The sequence below is a fragment of the Bos javanicus genome, chromosome 7 (assembly GCF_032452875.1).
Source record: "Bos javanicus breed banteng chromosome 7, ARS-OSU_banteng_1.0, whole genome shotgun sequence".
In the NCBI taxonomy this organism is placed as follows: domain Eukaryota; kingdom Metazoa; phylum Chordata; class Mammalia; order Artiodactyla; family Bovidae; genus Bos; species Bos javanicus.
The window spans coordinates 80,071,270-80,086,482 of NC_083874.1; the positions used below are offsets into that span (position 1 = coordinate 80,071,270).

At 49.3% G+C, this 15,213-nt stretch overlaps 1 protein-coding gene across 1 annotated transcript in view; it reads left to right on the forward strand.

Annotated features, from left to right (window-relative positions):
- Nucleotides 1–15,005, forward strand: part of WWC1 (WW and C2 domain containing 1) — a 157,890-nt gene extending 142,885 nt beyond the window's left edge. The window contains exons 19-23 of the mRNA XM_061424279.1: nt 111–275; nt 7,227–7,319; nt 9,982–10,215; nt 12,483–12,604; nt 13,697–15,005. Coding sequence (XP_061280263.1) covers nt 111–275; nt 7,227–7,319; nt 9,982–10,215; nt 12,483–12,604; nt 13,697–13,763 — 681 coding nt within the window. The 3' untranslated portion in view covers nt 13,764–15,005. The remainder of the gene's footprint in view (nt 1–110; nt 276–7,226; nt 7,320–9,981; nt 10,216–12,482; nt 12,605–13,696) is intronic.
- Nucleotides 15,006–15,213: the final 208 nt, after the last annotated feature.

Here is a 15,213-nt window from a genome sequence, read left to right on the forward strand (position 1 = left end):
GGTGAGGTGATCGGAGTGGGGAGCAGCTTCAGTGTCCACCCCGTGAGTCTCAGGGTGGGTGGCTGAGACTCTGGGTTCTCCCAGCCTCACAGCTGTGACTTCTTCCTCAGGTGGACAAAGAGACCAACACAGAGACCCCAGCCCCATCGCCCACGGTGGTGCGGCCCAAGGACCGGCGGGTGGGCACGCCCTCCCCGGGGCCGTTTCTTCGAGGGAGCACCATCATCCGTTCCAAGACCTTCTCCCCAGGCCCCCAGAGCCAGTACGTGTGCCGGGTAAGCAGCCGCACAGCCGTCCTCTCCGGAGCACCCGCTTCTCCCCCTGCAGCTGAGAGCCCTGGGCCTCGCACAGCTCTGGGTCCAAGTCCTGGTCCCGCCCCTGTTGTCAGTCATTCTTGGCCTGTTACACCTGTTTCCTTATGGAGTTAATAGACCAAGTCTATGTGGTTGCTCTAAGGACTGAATTGGCTAAAGCATGGGAAAGGCTCAGTAACCAGTACATGGCCAACGTTTTTATATATGTGTGTGTCTGTTTACTTATATATGTTTATTTACTTGCTTATTATATAAATATAATATGTATGTTTATTTACTTACTTACCCAACCACATGGCATGTGGGATCTCAGTTCCCCAACCAGGGACTGAACCCATGCCCCCTGCTGTGAAAGTGCAGAGTCCTAACCACTGGGCCACCAGGAAATTCACAGCCAAGGCTGTTTATCAGTTCAGTTCAGTTCAGTCGCTCAGTCATGTCCAACTCTTGGCGACCCCATGGACTCCAGCAGGCCAGGCCTCACTGTCCATCACCAACTCCTGGAATTCACTCAAACTCATGTCCATTGAGTTGGTGATGCCATCCAAACATCTCATCCTCTGTCATCGCCTTCTCCTTCTGCCTCCAGTCTTTCCCAGCATCAGGGTCTTCTCCAGTGAGTCAGCTCTTCACATCAGGTAGCCAAAGTATTGGAGTTTCAGCTTCAACATAGTCCTTCCAATGAATATTCAGGACTGATTTCCTCTAGGATGGACTGGTTGGATCTCCTTGCAGTCCAGGGAACTCTCAAGAGTCTTCTCCAACACCACAGTTCAAAAGCATCAATTCTTCAGTGCTCAGGTTTCTTTATAGTCCAACTCTCACATCCATACATGACTATTGGAAAAACCATAGCCTCGACTAGATGGACCTTTGTTGGCAAAGTAATGTCTCTGCTTTTTAATTTGCTGTCTAGGTTTGTCATAACTTTTCTCCCAGGGAGTAAGGGTCTTAATTTCATGGCTGCAGTCACCATCTGCAGTGATTTTTGGAGCCCCAAAAATAAAGTCAGCCACTGTTTCCACTGTTTCCCCATCTATTTCCCACGAAGTGATGGGACCAGAAGCCATGATCTTTGTTTTCTGAATGTTGAGCTTTAAGCCAACTTTTTCACTCTCCTCTTTCACTTTCATCAAGAGGCTGTTTAGTTCTTCTTCACTTTCTGCCATAAGGGTGGTGTCATCTGCATATCTGAGGTTATTGATATTTCTCCCGGCAATCTTGATTCCAGCTTGTGCTTCGTCCAGCCCAGCATTTCTCATGATGTACTCTGCATATAAGTTAAATAAGCAGGGTGACAATATGCAGCCTTGACATACTCCTTTTCCTATTTGGAACTGTTTATAATTCCAACCAACTCTCCACTCTGTTTACGCCCGGCCCTGCCCTTCCACACCCCTTGCTGAGATCAGACTGATCCTCACCTTCCCTGATGGACAGTTCCTCCCCCTCCAAGGCAATGGCAGCATGCAGCCTGAGGTTGCAAAATAGCAACAGCCCTGGATTACTTAGCCATGGGTTTAGGAGCTTTTTTTCATTGAACTTTTTGGCTACCATTGAAAACTTAAGAAATTCAATTAAAAATAAAATTTAAAATGCAGCCATTTCACATAAAACTCCAGTTTCTGTGGAGGGGAAAAGAGAGACTGTCTGGCCCCTAGGGCTACACATTCTGTCACAGTAATGAGTGGCTGGAGCTCCGCAGTGAGGGCCGCTGCCCTCGGAGTAGGGACTGGCAGGCCTTTTCAAGTTCATCGTGGCCTCCACCGGCCCTCTTTAACCTATTTGACTTGCTGACCTGCTCTTGCAGGCCATGGAAGTTTAGAAGCCGTGCAGTGGTCTTGGCTTCCGGATCCTCTTGCCTTCTATCCATGACTCCCATCTGAGGGGTCACTCCAGTTGCTGGGGCTGTAGAACCAAGACCTTGTTTCTGAGGTTCATATGACATGTTGACATCCTTCCCTATCTCTTACCATACAAAATGAGCAAGCAATAACTAGAATAATAAACAGAACCGTCCCGTCTCGTGTTCCAGTAAGTTGTGCAGGAGAGGCCCCTGGAACCCGCCCCACCTCATCAACCTGACATCCATTTGTCTATTATTATAGAGGGAAGGGCTATGGGGGATTCAGCATCTAATATCTGGTATCCAAGGCCTCCAGTTATAAGCTTGAGTGTGTGTGTGTGTGTGCTCAGTTACCCAGTTGTGTCCAGTTCTTTGCGTGCTCTGCTATCCATGGGATTCTCCAGGCAAGAATACTAGAGTGGGTTGCCATTTCCTTCTCCAGGGTATCTTCCCAAGCCAGGGATTGAACCTGCATCTCCTGCATCTCCTGCATTGCAGGCAGATTCTTTACTGGTAAGCCAGTAGTAGTGAAGTTAATTTTTTCATAACGTGACAATTTTACAAATGCACTGGCTACTTTTCAAATTAGTGCCCGCCCCAAAACATTCCCTGCAGTACCTCCCAGAAATAATGTAAACCTCTCCTCTCTGTGTCGTCTCTACTTAATGTTAGAGCTTGTAAACATCTGAAAAGAAAGTGTGAGTACACGTAATATAGTTGTGTATCTTGCAAAAGGTACAGGGTTTCCTGCAGTCACTGAGTGTGATTTTAATGCAAGGGACTTCCTGAACCACAAGTGAAGAATCCTGCTTAATCCCAGCTCACAGCTGAAGAAGAGAAAAACCCAATCCGTGTTTCAAATGTGAATAACTTGAAGGATTTAGCAAAGCCCTCAGGATAATGGATAATCTGTCTTTGGCAAAATTACCGCCTTTATGAACATGCAGTGGAAATCAAACACAAAATGAAGGATGATACTTGTTGGAAAAATCACAGCAAAAGAAATGAATGTTTGATTTATCCTTTGTCATCAGGATTTAGAATGCAGTTGTAATTTTGTCAAATGGAAGATATGAAATATAAAACTTTTGAAAAGTGTTACTCTTTTCCAACTAAAAACTCAAACTTTTGCCCCCCAATGTTTACTATAAAATTCTGGTCTCCTGTGTAAATGGATTCACTTTAAATGGGCTTTTCCAGAATTGGCATTCCTGATAACAAAGAGGTCCAGTCCCATGTCTCAAGCATTTTTAACACAACTAGCACTATGCTGAGCCCGTTCCACATTTTATTACCTGGACCAGTCTCCAACCTCAGGGCTGAAGGTAAAGAAATTCCCAGTCTGCATGGATCACCTGCCACAGGCAAAAAAAGGGCCTTTATTAGCAAAGATGTATATTTTTTCTTCTTTTGCTTTCTGACTACACTTCAGCCCAAGCTTATCTGTTTCTGGTAGATTCTCACTTAAGGCTACAGGAAGTAGCCAATGGTACAACATCCTGAATTTTTTTTCCTGTCATTTCCCTTAAAACTCTATAGGGGTGTGCAGTCTGTCTCTTGAGATGCAAGAGGTAACAGTAATGTTTCCCTCTGTTTCTCACCCACAAAATGAGCATTCTCAAATTCCCAGCAGGGAATATGTGTCTGTGCTGTGCCCCCTCCTACCTCTAGTACACAGCCAGCTCCCTGTTTTCCAGCCTGTGGTTTATAGCACTCCACTCCCCTAGTACCAAGAACCTAGTACCTGGTCAGGGTTCTTCACAGCAAGCAGCAGAAACAGACTGGGAGCAGTATATGTGGGGAAGAAATGTTCGAACAGGAAAGTGAGTAGTTCACAGATTCATTAGAAGGCTGTAGAAGCAACCTCAGAAATCGGGCAGGAACAAGGCGGGCCAGACCACAGCCAAAATCACACCCTAAAGACAGGTGAGGACACAGTGCTACTGCAGAACATGGCCCCAGCTGGCCCTGCAGCTGCCTTTGGGGTTCAGCACTGAGGCCCCCAGCAGACTCCTGACACTGCAGGAGGACAGGAGAGCTCTAGCTGCTGCTGCTGCTGCCGCCACTGTTCACCACTGATGGCTGCTTCTCCCTGAGAAACCAACAAACACAGATGCAACAAACAAGCCCACAAACACGGAACAGAAGAGAGTGGCCTGGCTGAGTCCAAGAGGCACAGCCACAGAGATTTGGTCCAGCTGACCAGGTTGTGACTGAAAGACCAGCACGATTGCATTTAATTGTCATAGCTGAGTCCTGTGCTGGCTTCTAGCTGCAAGGGAGGCCATGAAAGCAAGACTCTGGTACTTTTGCCTCATGAGTGGAAGGTGGGCTTTGTCTCCCACTGAGAGTCATAAGAGGATGGAGTTTCATATGCTAATTAGGTTAGCAGCACACACACACACACACCCCCCCCAAAAAAATTCCCTGTTTTTCCTGTGTCATCTAATCTCACAAACAGCCCTGCAAGGCAAGTGGCGTTAATCCCATTTCATAGATGCTGCAAGTCAGGGCACTTTGTTGTGAGCACAGGCAGTCCCTTCTCCTGGCCTGACATCAAGAGCCCTCTGCCGGGTGTCCCCCTCTTTGGTCCTCAGCATGGCCTGTGTCACTTGGTGAGTTTCCTGGGCTTGGGCTTCCACTGGACTTTTAAGTCATGAGGGGCGGGGACAGTGTTACACTCCCCACAGCTCCCCACAAGCCCTGTGGCGCTGACGCCTCCGTATCAGCAGCGCTGTCTCACGTGTCGGTTGGCCCACTTTGACCTGAAGGATACAGTTCTTCCAAAATTCTCATTTTCAAGTAGACCCCTCTGACTTCCCGTTATTTCACCTCTCTGCTCCTCGATCTCCCTCTAATGGAGATAGCAAAAAGGCAACAATATTCTCTACCATGTCTGAGATCAAATGCACTAAAACATCTTTAAGAAAGAGTTAAACTCAAGGACTTAATGTAACTTTCATCGCTCTTTTATAACATGGTCTTTAACACATAAACAACTATGACTTAAGCACCAATCGTCCTGACATGTATTCCTAGTTGGTGTGACATATATTCTGTGAGTGCCACTTTTGGATTGAAACAATGCAGAATAAAGCCCCCTTCTGAAATGATACCCAGCCAGTCCATTTGTATGAATCCACCCCTCTGTCTTTATATTAGTTTCATCTCTGAGCATTACATGCATCCTAAAGAGGACGTGAAATTAAAAGCCATGAAATTAAAAGATGCTTACTCCTTGGAAGAAAAGTTATGACCAACCTAGATAGCATATTGAAAAGCAGAGACATTACTTTGCCAATAAAGGTCCGTCTAGTCAAGGCTATGGTTTTTCCTGTGGTCATGTATGGATGTGAGAGTTGGACTGTGAAGAAAGCTGAGCGCCGAAGAATTGATGCTTTTGAACTGTGGTGTTGGAGAAGACTGTTGAGAGTCCCTTGGACTGCAAGGAGATCCAACCAGTCCATTCTGAAGGAGATCAGCCCTGGGATTTCTTTGGAAGGAATGATGCTAAAGCTGAAACTCCAGGACTTTGGCCACCTCATGCGAAGAGTTGACTCATTGGAAAAGACTCTGATGCTGGGAGGGATTGGGGGCAGGAGAAGGGGATGACAGAGGATGAGATGGCTGGATGGCATCACTAACTCGATGGATGTGAGTCTGAGTGAACTCCGGGAGTTGGTGATGGACAGGGAGGCCTGGCATGCTGCGATTCATGGGGTTGCAAAGAGTCAGACACGACTGAGTGACTGAACTGAACTGAAAGAGGACGTGGCCTTGGATGGGACCTTGAACTCTTGTTCTGATGCTTACCAGCTACATGGTTTATAAAAATGTGGTAATCTCTCCCAACCTCAGTCCCCTCAGTTAAGATAGTTTGAGGATTAAATGAAACTGTCGGTAAAGCCCGTGGCACATAAGAGGGGCTCCGTCCGTATGGCTGCTGTCTTGTTTGTGTTTATTTGGCCACACCAGGCTGGGGCATGCGGGACCTTTACTTGTGGCAAGTGAACTCTCAGTTGCAGCACGTGGGATCTAGTTCCCTGACCCAGGATTGAACCCCGGCCCTCTGTGTTGGTAGCACAGAGCCTTAGCCACTGGACCGCCAGGAAGTCCCAGTGTGGCTTTGTTGTTACTGTTATCTGTTTCTCATTCTGGTTGACACTCTGCCCAGTGCAGTAGCTATTTCATCAATGTAGCAGGACCAGTAATATCATTATTACTGATAATTACTAATAACCACAAACATGACAGTGTGGACAGCTTCTCAGAGGAGACCCACCTCAGTGAGCTGACAGCTGCCAGAATAAATAGACTCTGGAGCATCAGCCTGTGACAATCCCACTGACCTGGAAATATGACTCCAGAGAGAGACCACCATCTCCCTTCCCTCTCCCGTCCTCCCACTGGGGACACGAACTGTCAGTAAAAAAGCATCCGTTTGACCGTAGCCCTGATCTCTGGCCACAGATGAGGAATGTTGGCCCTCCAGGGAGAGTCCAGATAACTGCGGGATTGAATGGGTTCTGATGAGGAGAGAGCTGTGACCAGCACAGCCCTCACAGAACCTGTCTGCCCCATCTCCATATCAGTCTCGATATGGGCTCCATTCGAGCCCTGAAGATGGGCTCTGTGGGCGACAGGAAAGAGTTGGTGCAAACAGGCCTTAGAATAGGAGGCCAGGGGGCAGTGTGTCCTGGAGTCATCTGTGGCTGGTGTCCATCCCGCCAGGCTGCACCAGCTCCAACCTAGAGCAAGTCGGGTAGCCCCTCACCCGCCGTCTTCTCATTAGTAAAATGGCCATGTCCTCTCCCATGGGGCTGTTGGAAGGATGAATGAGGTCTTGTGGTTGGCACACAGGGCCACGCATTGTTGAGGACCCACTCAGTGAATGCTCACCCAGAGAGAAAAGGAAGGTCAGATGAAACCTGCCTCCTGCATGCAGTCCCCATGGGGAACACGGAAAGGAAGGACGGGGCTGGGGACCCCACCACCCTCCTGGCCCCAGTGTGCCTTTTGCATGCACTTGGACCTTCATGAGTGTCCCACGCCTCTTCTCTCTGCAGCTGAACCGAAGTGATAGCGACAGCTCCACCCTGTCCAAGAAGCCACCTTTTGTTCGAAATTCCTTGGAGCGACGCAGCGTCCGGATGAAGCGGGTAAGACGGTCCCTTTGTTTCCCCAAGCCCTGTGTCCCTCACGCACATCCCCTGATGCCTGACCATTTCTCCTCAGCCACTGGTTGGAAGAAAGCACTTGAAAGCATGGTGGTATTTGCAAATAGAAGTTGGTGAACTGTAAGGCCTGGGTAGGCACTGGGGAAAGTGCCAAGGGGTAAATGTAGCATAGTTTTTGTGACCAGTACGTTAGATCAGGAGTGGGCATACTTGTGTAGAAATCAGAGTCATGAAGAACCAATCAACCCAAGATGTCACAGCTACCAATGGGAGCCTGCCTCCTGCAGGTTTCTGCTCCCTGTGTTGTCCAACTGACCGAGCAGTTGAAGGTCCCTTGCAACAGCCTCCTTGCGGGAAGAGAGGCCAGGTGCCCCTGCCCCCCAACGCCTCCCCACCAAGAGCTGACCTGGAAGCAAGGAGGTGTGAATGGGACTCAGTCCAGCTGGAAACTCCCAGGGAAGAGGCCCCATGCTGTCCCCACAGAGCAACCTGGCCTTTCCTTATGGAGAACGTGGCTGCATGGGGGTTGGCAAGAGGCCTTAGGCCAAGGCCCTACTCCTGCTAGGGACTTTTCACTAGTCAGGGTTGCAGGACGGGCAGGGGGCCCTCCCCACTGTGGGCTTTCAGCGCAGACTTGACAACAGTTCTGGTGAACTTCCAGAACTAGAAAAAACCCAGGAGCCAGAATGTCAGAAAGAGGAGTGGAGAGAGCAAAGCAAAAACGCAGAGAAAGGAGAGCATGCTGACAGCCCCGTGTAGGGGCAGCCCCGTAGCATCTCCGGCAGGCCTGCTGCTGACCACCGGCCTCGGGAGTGGTCCTGTGCCTGGCCGTACCCTGCCCGCACAAGTCTCCAGAAAGAACCAGAGACAGCAGGAGAAAGAAGGCAGTGCAGAAGAGGCTCCCTCCCAGAAAGGAGAGGGTACTGGCTGCAGGAGAATGTGGGCGTGGCCGCAAGTGACAGGGGCATCCCCTGCCCCACCCCGTCTGCTGTGGCTGGCTGGCACTCCAGTCCCTGGAACACCGAGTCACCTTGGGAGCCTGTTGATAATGCAGATTCCAAGGCCGCACTCCCAGACCGCCTCATCCAGGCAGCTGGGGTGTGGCCCTGGAAGCAGCATTTTTATAGGCTCCTCAGAATTCTGGACCAGGTGTTCCATGATCCACTCCTGGAGAAATGACACCCAGGAGCTCCTACTCAGTACCCCTGCATGTCTTACAACCCCCGCCCCCACTCCCCCCACCCCCTGCCGCAAGGCAAGCCTCACAGAAGTTCCTGCTTCTTCATCTCCTCTTCCCCTCAGCCAAAGGGATGCCTTGCAAAGGGGGCCCTTGATAGCTGGTCTGAGCCCATGTTCCCTTCAGGTCCTTTCTATGTCCTGAGGCACAGGGGTGTCCAGAGGCTGGGCCAGGACCCGTGCACACTGCAGACCTGCCTCCACTAGCTGCCTGAGCAATGCGTGTCGTGGGCAGGGCCACCTGGCAAGGGTCTGAGAGGACCTCTAGTAGCTATGAGCAGTCCCTGGTCAGCAGCTGAGTGAGAAAATGCAAGGAAATGAACCCTACCCAGGACTTGAGGGAGCCTGGCTGCAAATCATCCCCTCGTCAAACCCCCGGATGGGGATGCAGTCAGTCAAAACCTAGATTTCAGCCTCATGAGACCCTGAGCAGAGGATTCAGCCAACCTGTGTCTAAACTCCCACCCAGTGAAAATGTGGGATAATGAGTTTGTATTACGTTCAGCTGCTAGTTTGTGTAATTTGTTATGCAGTAACAGAAAACCAATACAATGCCCAATAAAGTGATTTTTAAATGATATTAATACATAAGACATTAACTATGAGACCTGTCCTCACTTCAGGCTGGCCAGTATGCTTTTAGGAACAGGAAACCACTCAATGGAGTGGTTCTGTGCTTTTCTAGGGTGACCATTGTCTAGTCTGTGCTTATACACGAGCAAGGCCGGGAGATCCAGCTGAGTGATCTCGGTGACTCCAGGTCTCACATGAAGCTGCTTTTGCTTAGCTCTGCTGCCCCTGTACTATCATTAGTCATGTCCTACTCTTCAGGACCCCGTGGACTGTAGCCCTCCAGGCTCCTCTGTCCATGGGATTCTCCAGGCAAGAATACTGGAGTGGGTTGCTATTTCCTTTGCTCTGGCCCATGTCCAGTCTCAGAAACTTGTCTGGATATGTCAATGCAGAGAGAGGCAGAGCTCAGGCAGTAGATGGAAGCCAGTGGGAGTAAGGGAAGCAACTGCGTGTAGGGAGTGAGTGGATGGGATCCAGAGCCAGCTGCCTGGGGTGGAATCTCAGCTTCACTGCTTATAACGTGTGTGATTTAACCTCTGGGAGCCTCATCTGTGCACACGATAACAGTCAGGACCTCATAGGGTCGTGAAAATGAACTCAGGTAACGGAAGTAAAGCGCCCAGCACCATGCCTGGGACATAAAACTGCTCACTAATATGAGGGGTAGACACGGAAAAAATCAAGACAGGCTCCCAGGGGTTGGACGAGCCTCACTTTTGGAGTGGAAGCCCGCGGATGAACGAAGGAGAGTAGCTGAGCTCCAGAGCAGGGGAGAGCACAGGGTCACTGGACCCGGCCCCATACTAACCTGTCCAAACCATCCCCACCCCCGCAGCCTTCATCCGTCAAATCCCTGCGCGCTGAACGCCTGCCGCGCACCTCCCTGGACCTCGAGTTGGACCTGCAGGCCACCAGGACCTGGCACAGCCAGCTGACTCAGGAGATCTCGGTGCTGAAGGAGCTCAAGGAGCAGCTGGAACAAGCCAAGAGCCACGGGGAGAAGGAGCTGCCACAGTGGGTGCGGGAGGACGAGCGCTTCCGCCTGCTGCTGAGGATGCTGGAGAAGCGGGTGGGTGGCGAACCGTGGGAACGCAGGGCAGGCCACTGCAAGGGAGGGCGGTGAGGGCCCTGAATGGGTCCTGCAGTTCTGTGACTCACTGAGAGTGCTCCCAGAGCCCCTCAAGCTCATCAGCAAAGGAAGCCAGCAATCCCTCCCCCAGGAAACTTGATTCACTGTTTACTGGCTGCCAGGTCCTTTTGCTGCATTCCCGTGTTTGTGCGCAAGCCTGTTATTACTCACACGTTTATTCCAGCAGCTGGTCCTTCATCAGGCATATTGGGGGGCACTTTATCTACGCTGGGGCACACACTTGCACAGAGTAAATAAGAACGCTGACCTGCCCTCCTGCCTGCCTACCCAGTCCCACAGAGCACGTTTCTCCAAAGGGGAGAGGAGTGGGTCCTGGCCGGGTTTTATCCTGATGAAGACGCCTGAGGATACAAGCCTGCTGGCGTCTCATCCCTAGCGTAGTGAGTCGGAGACATCTCAGCATTGCTCAAGAAAAAAGATCCAACCACAAAGGGGCCAGACCACACGATGAGTTGAATTTGAGTGGCTGCTGCTTTCACACGTGTGTATTTAGGAAGGTCTCACATTGCATGAGACACCCCCACCCCCAGCCTCCAAAGGCAGCTGTTTGGGCTCCACTACCTAGAGGGGACTCTGGGAGTTGGTGATGGACAGGGAGGCCTGGCCTGCTGTGATTCATGGGGTCGCAAAGAGTCGGACACAACTGAGCGACTGAACTGACTGATCTAGAGGGGAAGAGTCCAGGCAAACTCCCAGGGAAAAAGGGGGTTGGAGAGGGGACCTAGACATGGAGATGACGTCACTTGGAGCACCATGAGGAGTCTTGGGTTGGAGAACTCCAAAGCAGCAGGAGTTTGGACTCTTTTATAGACCTGGGGTTGAACACATCTATGACTAGCAGATGTTGGGTGCAGTTTTAGGGGGTATAGGTAACAGGCAGGCTCTAAAAGGCTAAAAAAAACCCCAAACTGCTATTTGAGCTTCATTTAAAACAATTGGATGGGTAAAAAATTGTCTTTGACACCAGTGGGCTCCCAGACTGTGGTGAAGAAATAAACATCATAGGGTGAAGAAATAATCATCAGAGGCCATCTTTGACTCATTCCTTTCATACCTGCCAGGAGGGCTGTCCATGGCAGAAATGACAAGCTTTTGCTAGTTTTCTCTGCACACAGCCAAGCAACGCAACAGCACCTTCCAGACGGTGCCTCACTGGATTGTTGGGAGGGCCATTAGCTAAAATTCCAGCTCTCAGTTAAGGTGATGAAAACATAAAGCAGGAAGGTGGTGCTGGGCTTCTTAGGTCTGGACTTGTGGGAGCCTCAAATTGACTCTAGTAAATCAGAAGTTCCCCAAGCATTTATTTCTTTCTTGTTTATTACATCAGAGTTATAATAACAGCATTAAGAGAAAATAGAAAATTAGAGAAAGTTTTAAGGAAGAGAAGGAACTAAATATGTCTCTAATGGTAGCTGTCTATTACATTTATCTTGGAGCTTCCTAGTAGCCAAGGCAAAAAGAGATAAGCAAACAAGTATATATGTTTCCTGCCTTAAGAAGGCACCTACCAAGAAAACCTGACCTTTCAAATAGTTTTGTTTTTTTTTAAATAGTAAATCTATGACTATCTGATGATGATTCTGTTAAAGAGTCATTTAAATGGTATAGCTTCATTAACCAAAATACTGTCTTCGTGCTATGGTTTTAAGTGTGTAGAACATAGATATTTGAGGGCTCTCTGGTTTGTTCTCTAAAGTGTTTCCTTAGGTTTGTATCAGGAGGGAAGGATGTATTGTTCCTCAAACCCTTGACCATAATTGCATGATTCAAAATTGGGTTTCTACGATTTCTTAATTGTATGTCGTTAAAGCAGTTTCTTAACATGCCTGAGGCTTTGTTTCCGCATCTGTAATATAGATTATTATAAAGCCTACCTTCCTAAGTGGCCCTGAGGAGCAGTGAGGTGACACGCATTTTACCAGGTAGCTCTTGCCGCCTTACTTCTGACACGTGCATATAGGTATTCAGTTCCCTGGCCCTGAAAACCTATCCTGTCTGACACATGTTGGGATCACTTCCCCTCATCATCATTTGGAATAAAGAGGAACAGGAAAATCATGGTGCTCTCTGGTGACCCTCAGACCTTCTAACCACAGTAGACTCCTCATTTATGCTAGAAGGGTCTCCGTGGCTGACCCATTTCTAGAGACCCTAAGTACTCTCTGCTACCTCATTCTGCCCTCCAGATGGACCGAGCAGAGCACAAGGGAGAGCTTCAGACAGACAAGATGATGAGGTCAGCCGCCAAGGACGTGCACAGGCTTCGAGGCCAGAGCTGTAAGGAGCCCCCAGAGGTGCAGTCTTTCAGGTCAGCAAGTGGGTGCCTGGCCAGCCGGCCTTTCCCTTCTCACCCTGCCCTCCCAGCCTCGGTCTCCTCCTCTCCGTCTCGATGCTCCCTATCTGTGCTCCCAGCTCTCTGTAGCAGATGTTTGTCCTCTGCCGAGTCTTCCCCTGTGATCTGTGAGCCCCGCGGTGCTTCCCCCCAGCTGTCTTTATCGGTCTCCGCACAACTCTACCTAATTTGTTAGATCCTTTTGTTTAATGGGTGAGCCACCTGCTCCGGCCTTTCCTCTTAGCGCTCCCATCACCAGTAACTGCAGAGGATTGGCCAAGGGATAAATCAGCCTGGCAGTGGAAAATGTTTGCTGGGCCTCCCTAGCACTGCCTGCCACCTGCCAGGATCTCAGGGAGATGCCTTCTTGCCACCCCCGGACCCAGGCGTGTCCTGGGCCTCCCCATTCACAGAGGGTTTTGCATTTAGGTTTGTGTTGTCCTCTCGGAAAAGGTATTCATGTTTGTGTATGTGCTAAAATGCATCCCTTGGAGGAATTTAAAGATGTAAAATATACTGTCATTTTTCTAACCACACTTGGACATCTTTTCATTCTTAACCAGCAGGGAATCTAAAACAGACCACAGTGGAAATGGCCAAGGGCCCTTTGAGATTTCAGAGGCCCCTGATCGGAACTGGGGGTGGTTGTTCCTGCTGATGTTCCCCCAAGGCAGAGATTCTCAGCCAGGGGTGACTTGAGCCTCCGGGGAGGGCATTTGGCAATGTCTAGGGACATTTTTGATTGTCAGAACCAGAGGAGGGCTGGCAGAGATGCTTCTGATGTTTTGTGGGTAGAGGCCAGGCATGCTGCTAAAGACCTTTCCTGCACAGGATTAGCCCCACAATGAAGAAATTATCCTGCCCATAATATCTATAAAGTGAGGTTGAAAAGCCTGCTCTAAAGGGATGGCCTGGGACTTCCCTGGTGGCCCAGTGGTTGAGTCCGCACTCCCACTGCAGGGGGCTCGGATTCAATACCTGGTCAGGGAACTAAGATTCCGCGTGCCTCATGGTGTGGATGGGAAAAAAGAAAGAAAGAAATACATAAAGGAATGGCCTTTTTTACAGGGAGAAGATGGCATTTTTCACGCGGCCTCGGATGAATATCCCAACCCTCTCTGCAGATGACGTCTAATCGCCAGAAAAGTATTTCTTTTGTCCCAGTGATCACGCTGTGAGCCTAGACTGTGGCTAAACTTATTTATGTGGTGTTATATGAAGGTACCAAGTCATGAGTCCCCTAGCACTCTTGTCCATTTGAAGATAAACAGAATTTTTTAGTTTGAGTTCTATTATTATTAAAAAAAACAAAACAAAACAAAAAAAACCAGCATTACAATGACAAGATTGTATAGTTTGTATATTTAGGAATGTATTTTTGAGAAAGAAAATTTAAATGAACTAAAGCAGTATTAAGTTGCTGCTCTTCTTAAAGTTGTTTAGATTTTTTTTTTTTTTTTGTACAGATCTACCTACTAGAGGTTTCACTGCAATAAGAAGTAATGTTTGAGGGACAGTAATCCTCAAAGGATGTCCTGAAGGTGTCACAGCACAGCTGACCTTTCCTACTTAACGTATTTTTTACCATGTTTTTAAAAAGATGCACGGGAACTGTGCAGGGATTCTGAGGTGCGTCCGTGAATCTTCACGAGCTGTGATGTGTTTTTATGTGGCCGCCCGACGTGGAGCGGGCAGCGTGGGGCTGGCTGGTGACAGGCCTGCCCACGCTGGTCTCATGCCCAGTGAAGCCACTGACACAAGTGAGGGAGGGCTGTGGAGAACACCTTTCAGTTTTATCTCCATCAATAAAGTGGCCTTTCTGAACAAATGTCCTCATTCGCTTTTTCTCCCCTACCCTTCCCTTCATCGGTGTTCCCCTGGTTTTTGAATCTCCACTTCCCACTCATTCCCTCCCAACCTATCCCTAGGCCAGGAGAGTTTTTTTTTTTTTTCTTTTTGTTCGCTCATGTGCTCATTAAAGGAGCAAATGTCTGCTGAGCGGGGACTGCTGCAGACATCAACTTGTGTGACTTCAACACCCAAGTCACAGAATCTCTTCCTCCTTCCTTCCTCTGAAGTGAGCACTGCAGCTGTCTTCAGAGTAGGTCTCACTACCAGCCACACCAGAATCTTGGGCCAGCAGACTTCCCTGGGGGCCCAGTGCTTGTGAATCCACCTTGCAATGCAGGGGACGCCAGTTCCATCCCTGTTTGGGGAACTGTGATCCCACATGCCTCAAAGCAACTAAACCCATGTGCCGTAACTACCGAACCCACGTGCTGCAACTGGAGAATCCAAGCACCTCAACAAAAGATCCCTCATGCTGCAACTAAGACCTGACACAGCCAAATAAGTAAATAAATATATTTTAAAAATACAGGGGTCTTCCCTGGTGGTCCAGCGGTTAAGAATCCATCTGCCAAGGCAGGGGCCACGGGTTCAATCCCTGGTCCAGGAAGATCCCACGTTCCTTGGGGCAACTAAGCCCGAGCTCCACAGCTATTGAAGCCTATTTGCCTAGAGCCTGTGCTCCACAAGAGAAAGCACCACACTGAGAAGCCTGCGTACCACAGTGAAGAGTAGCC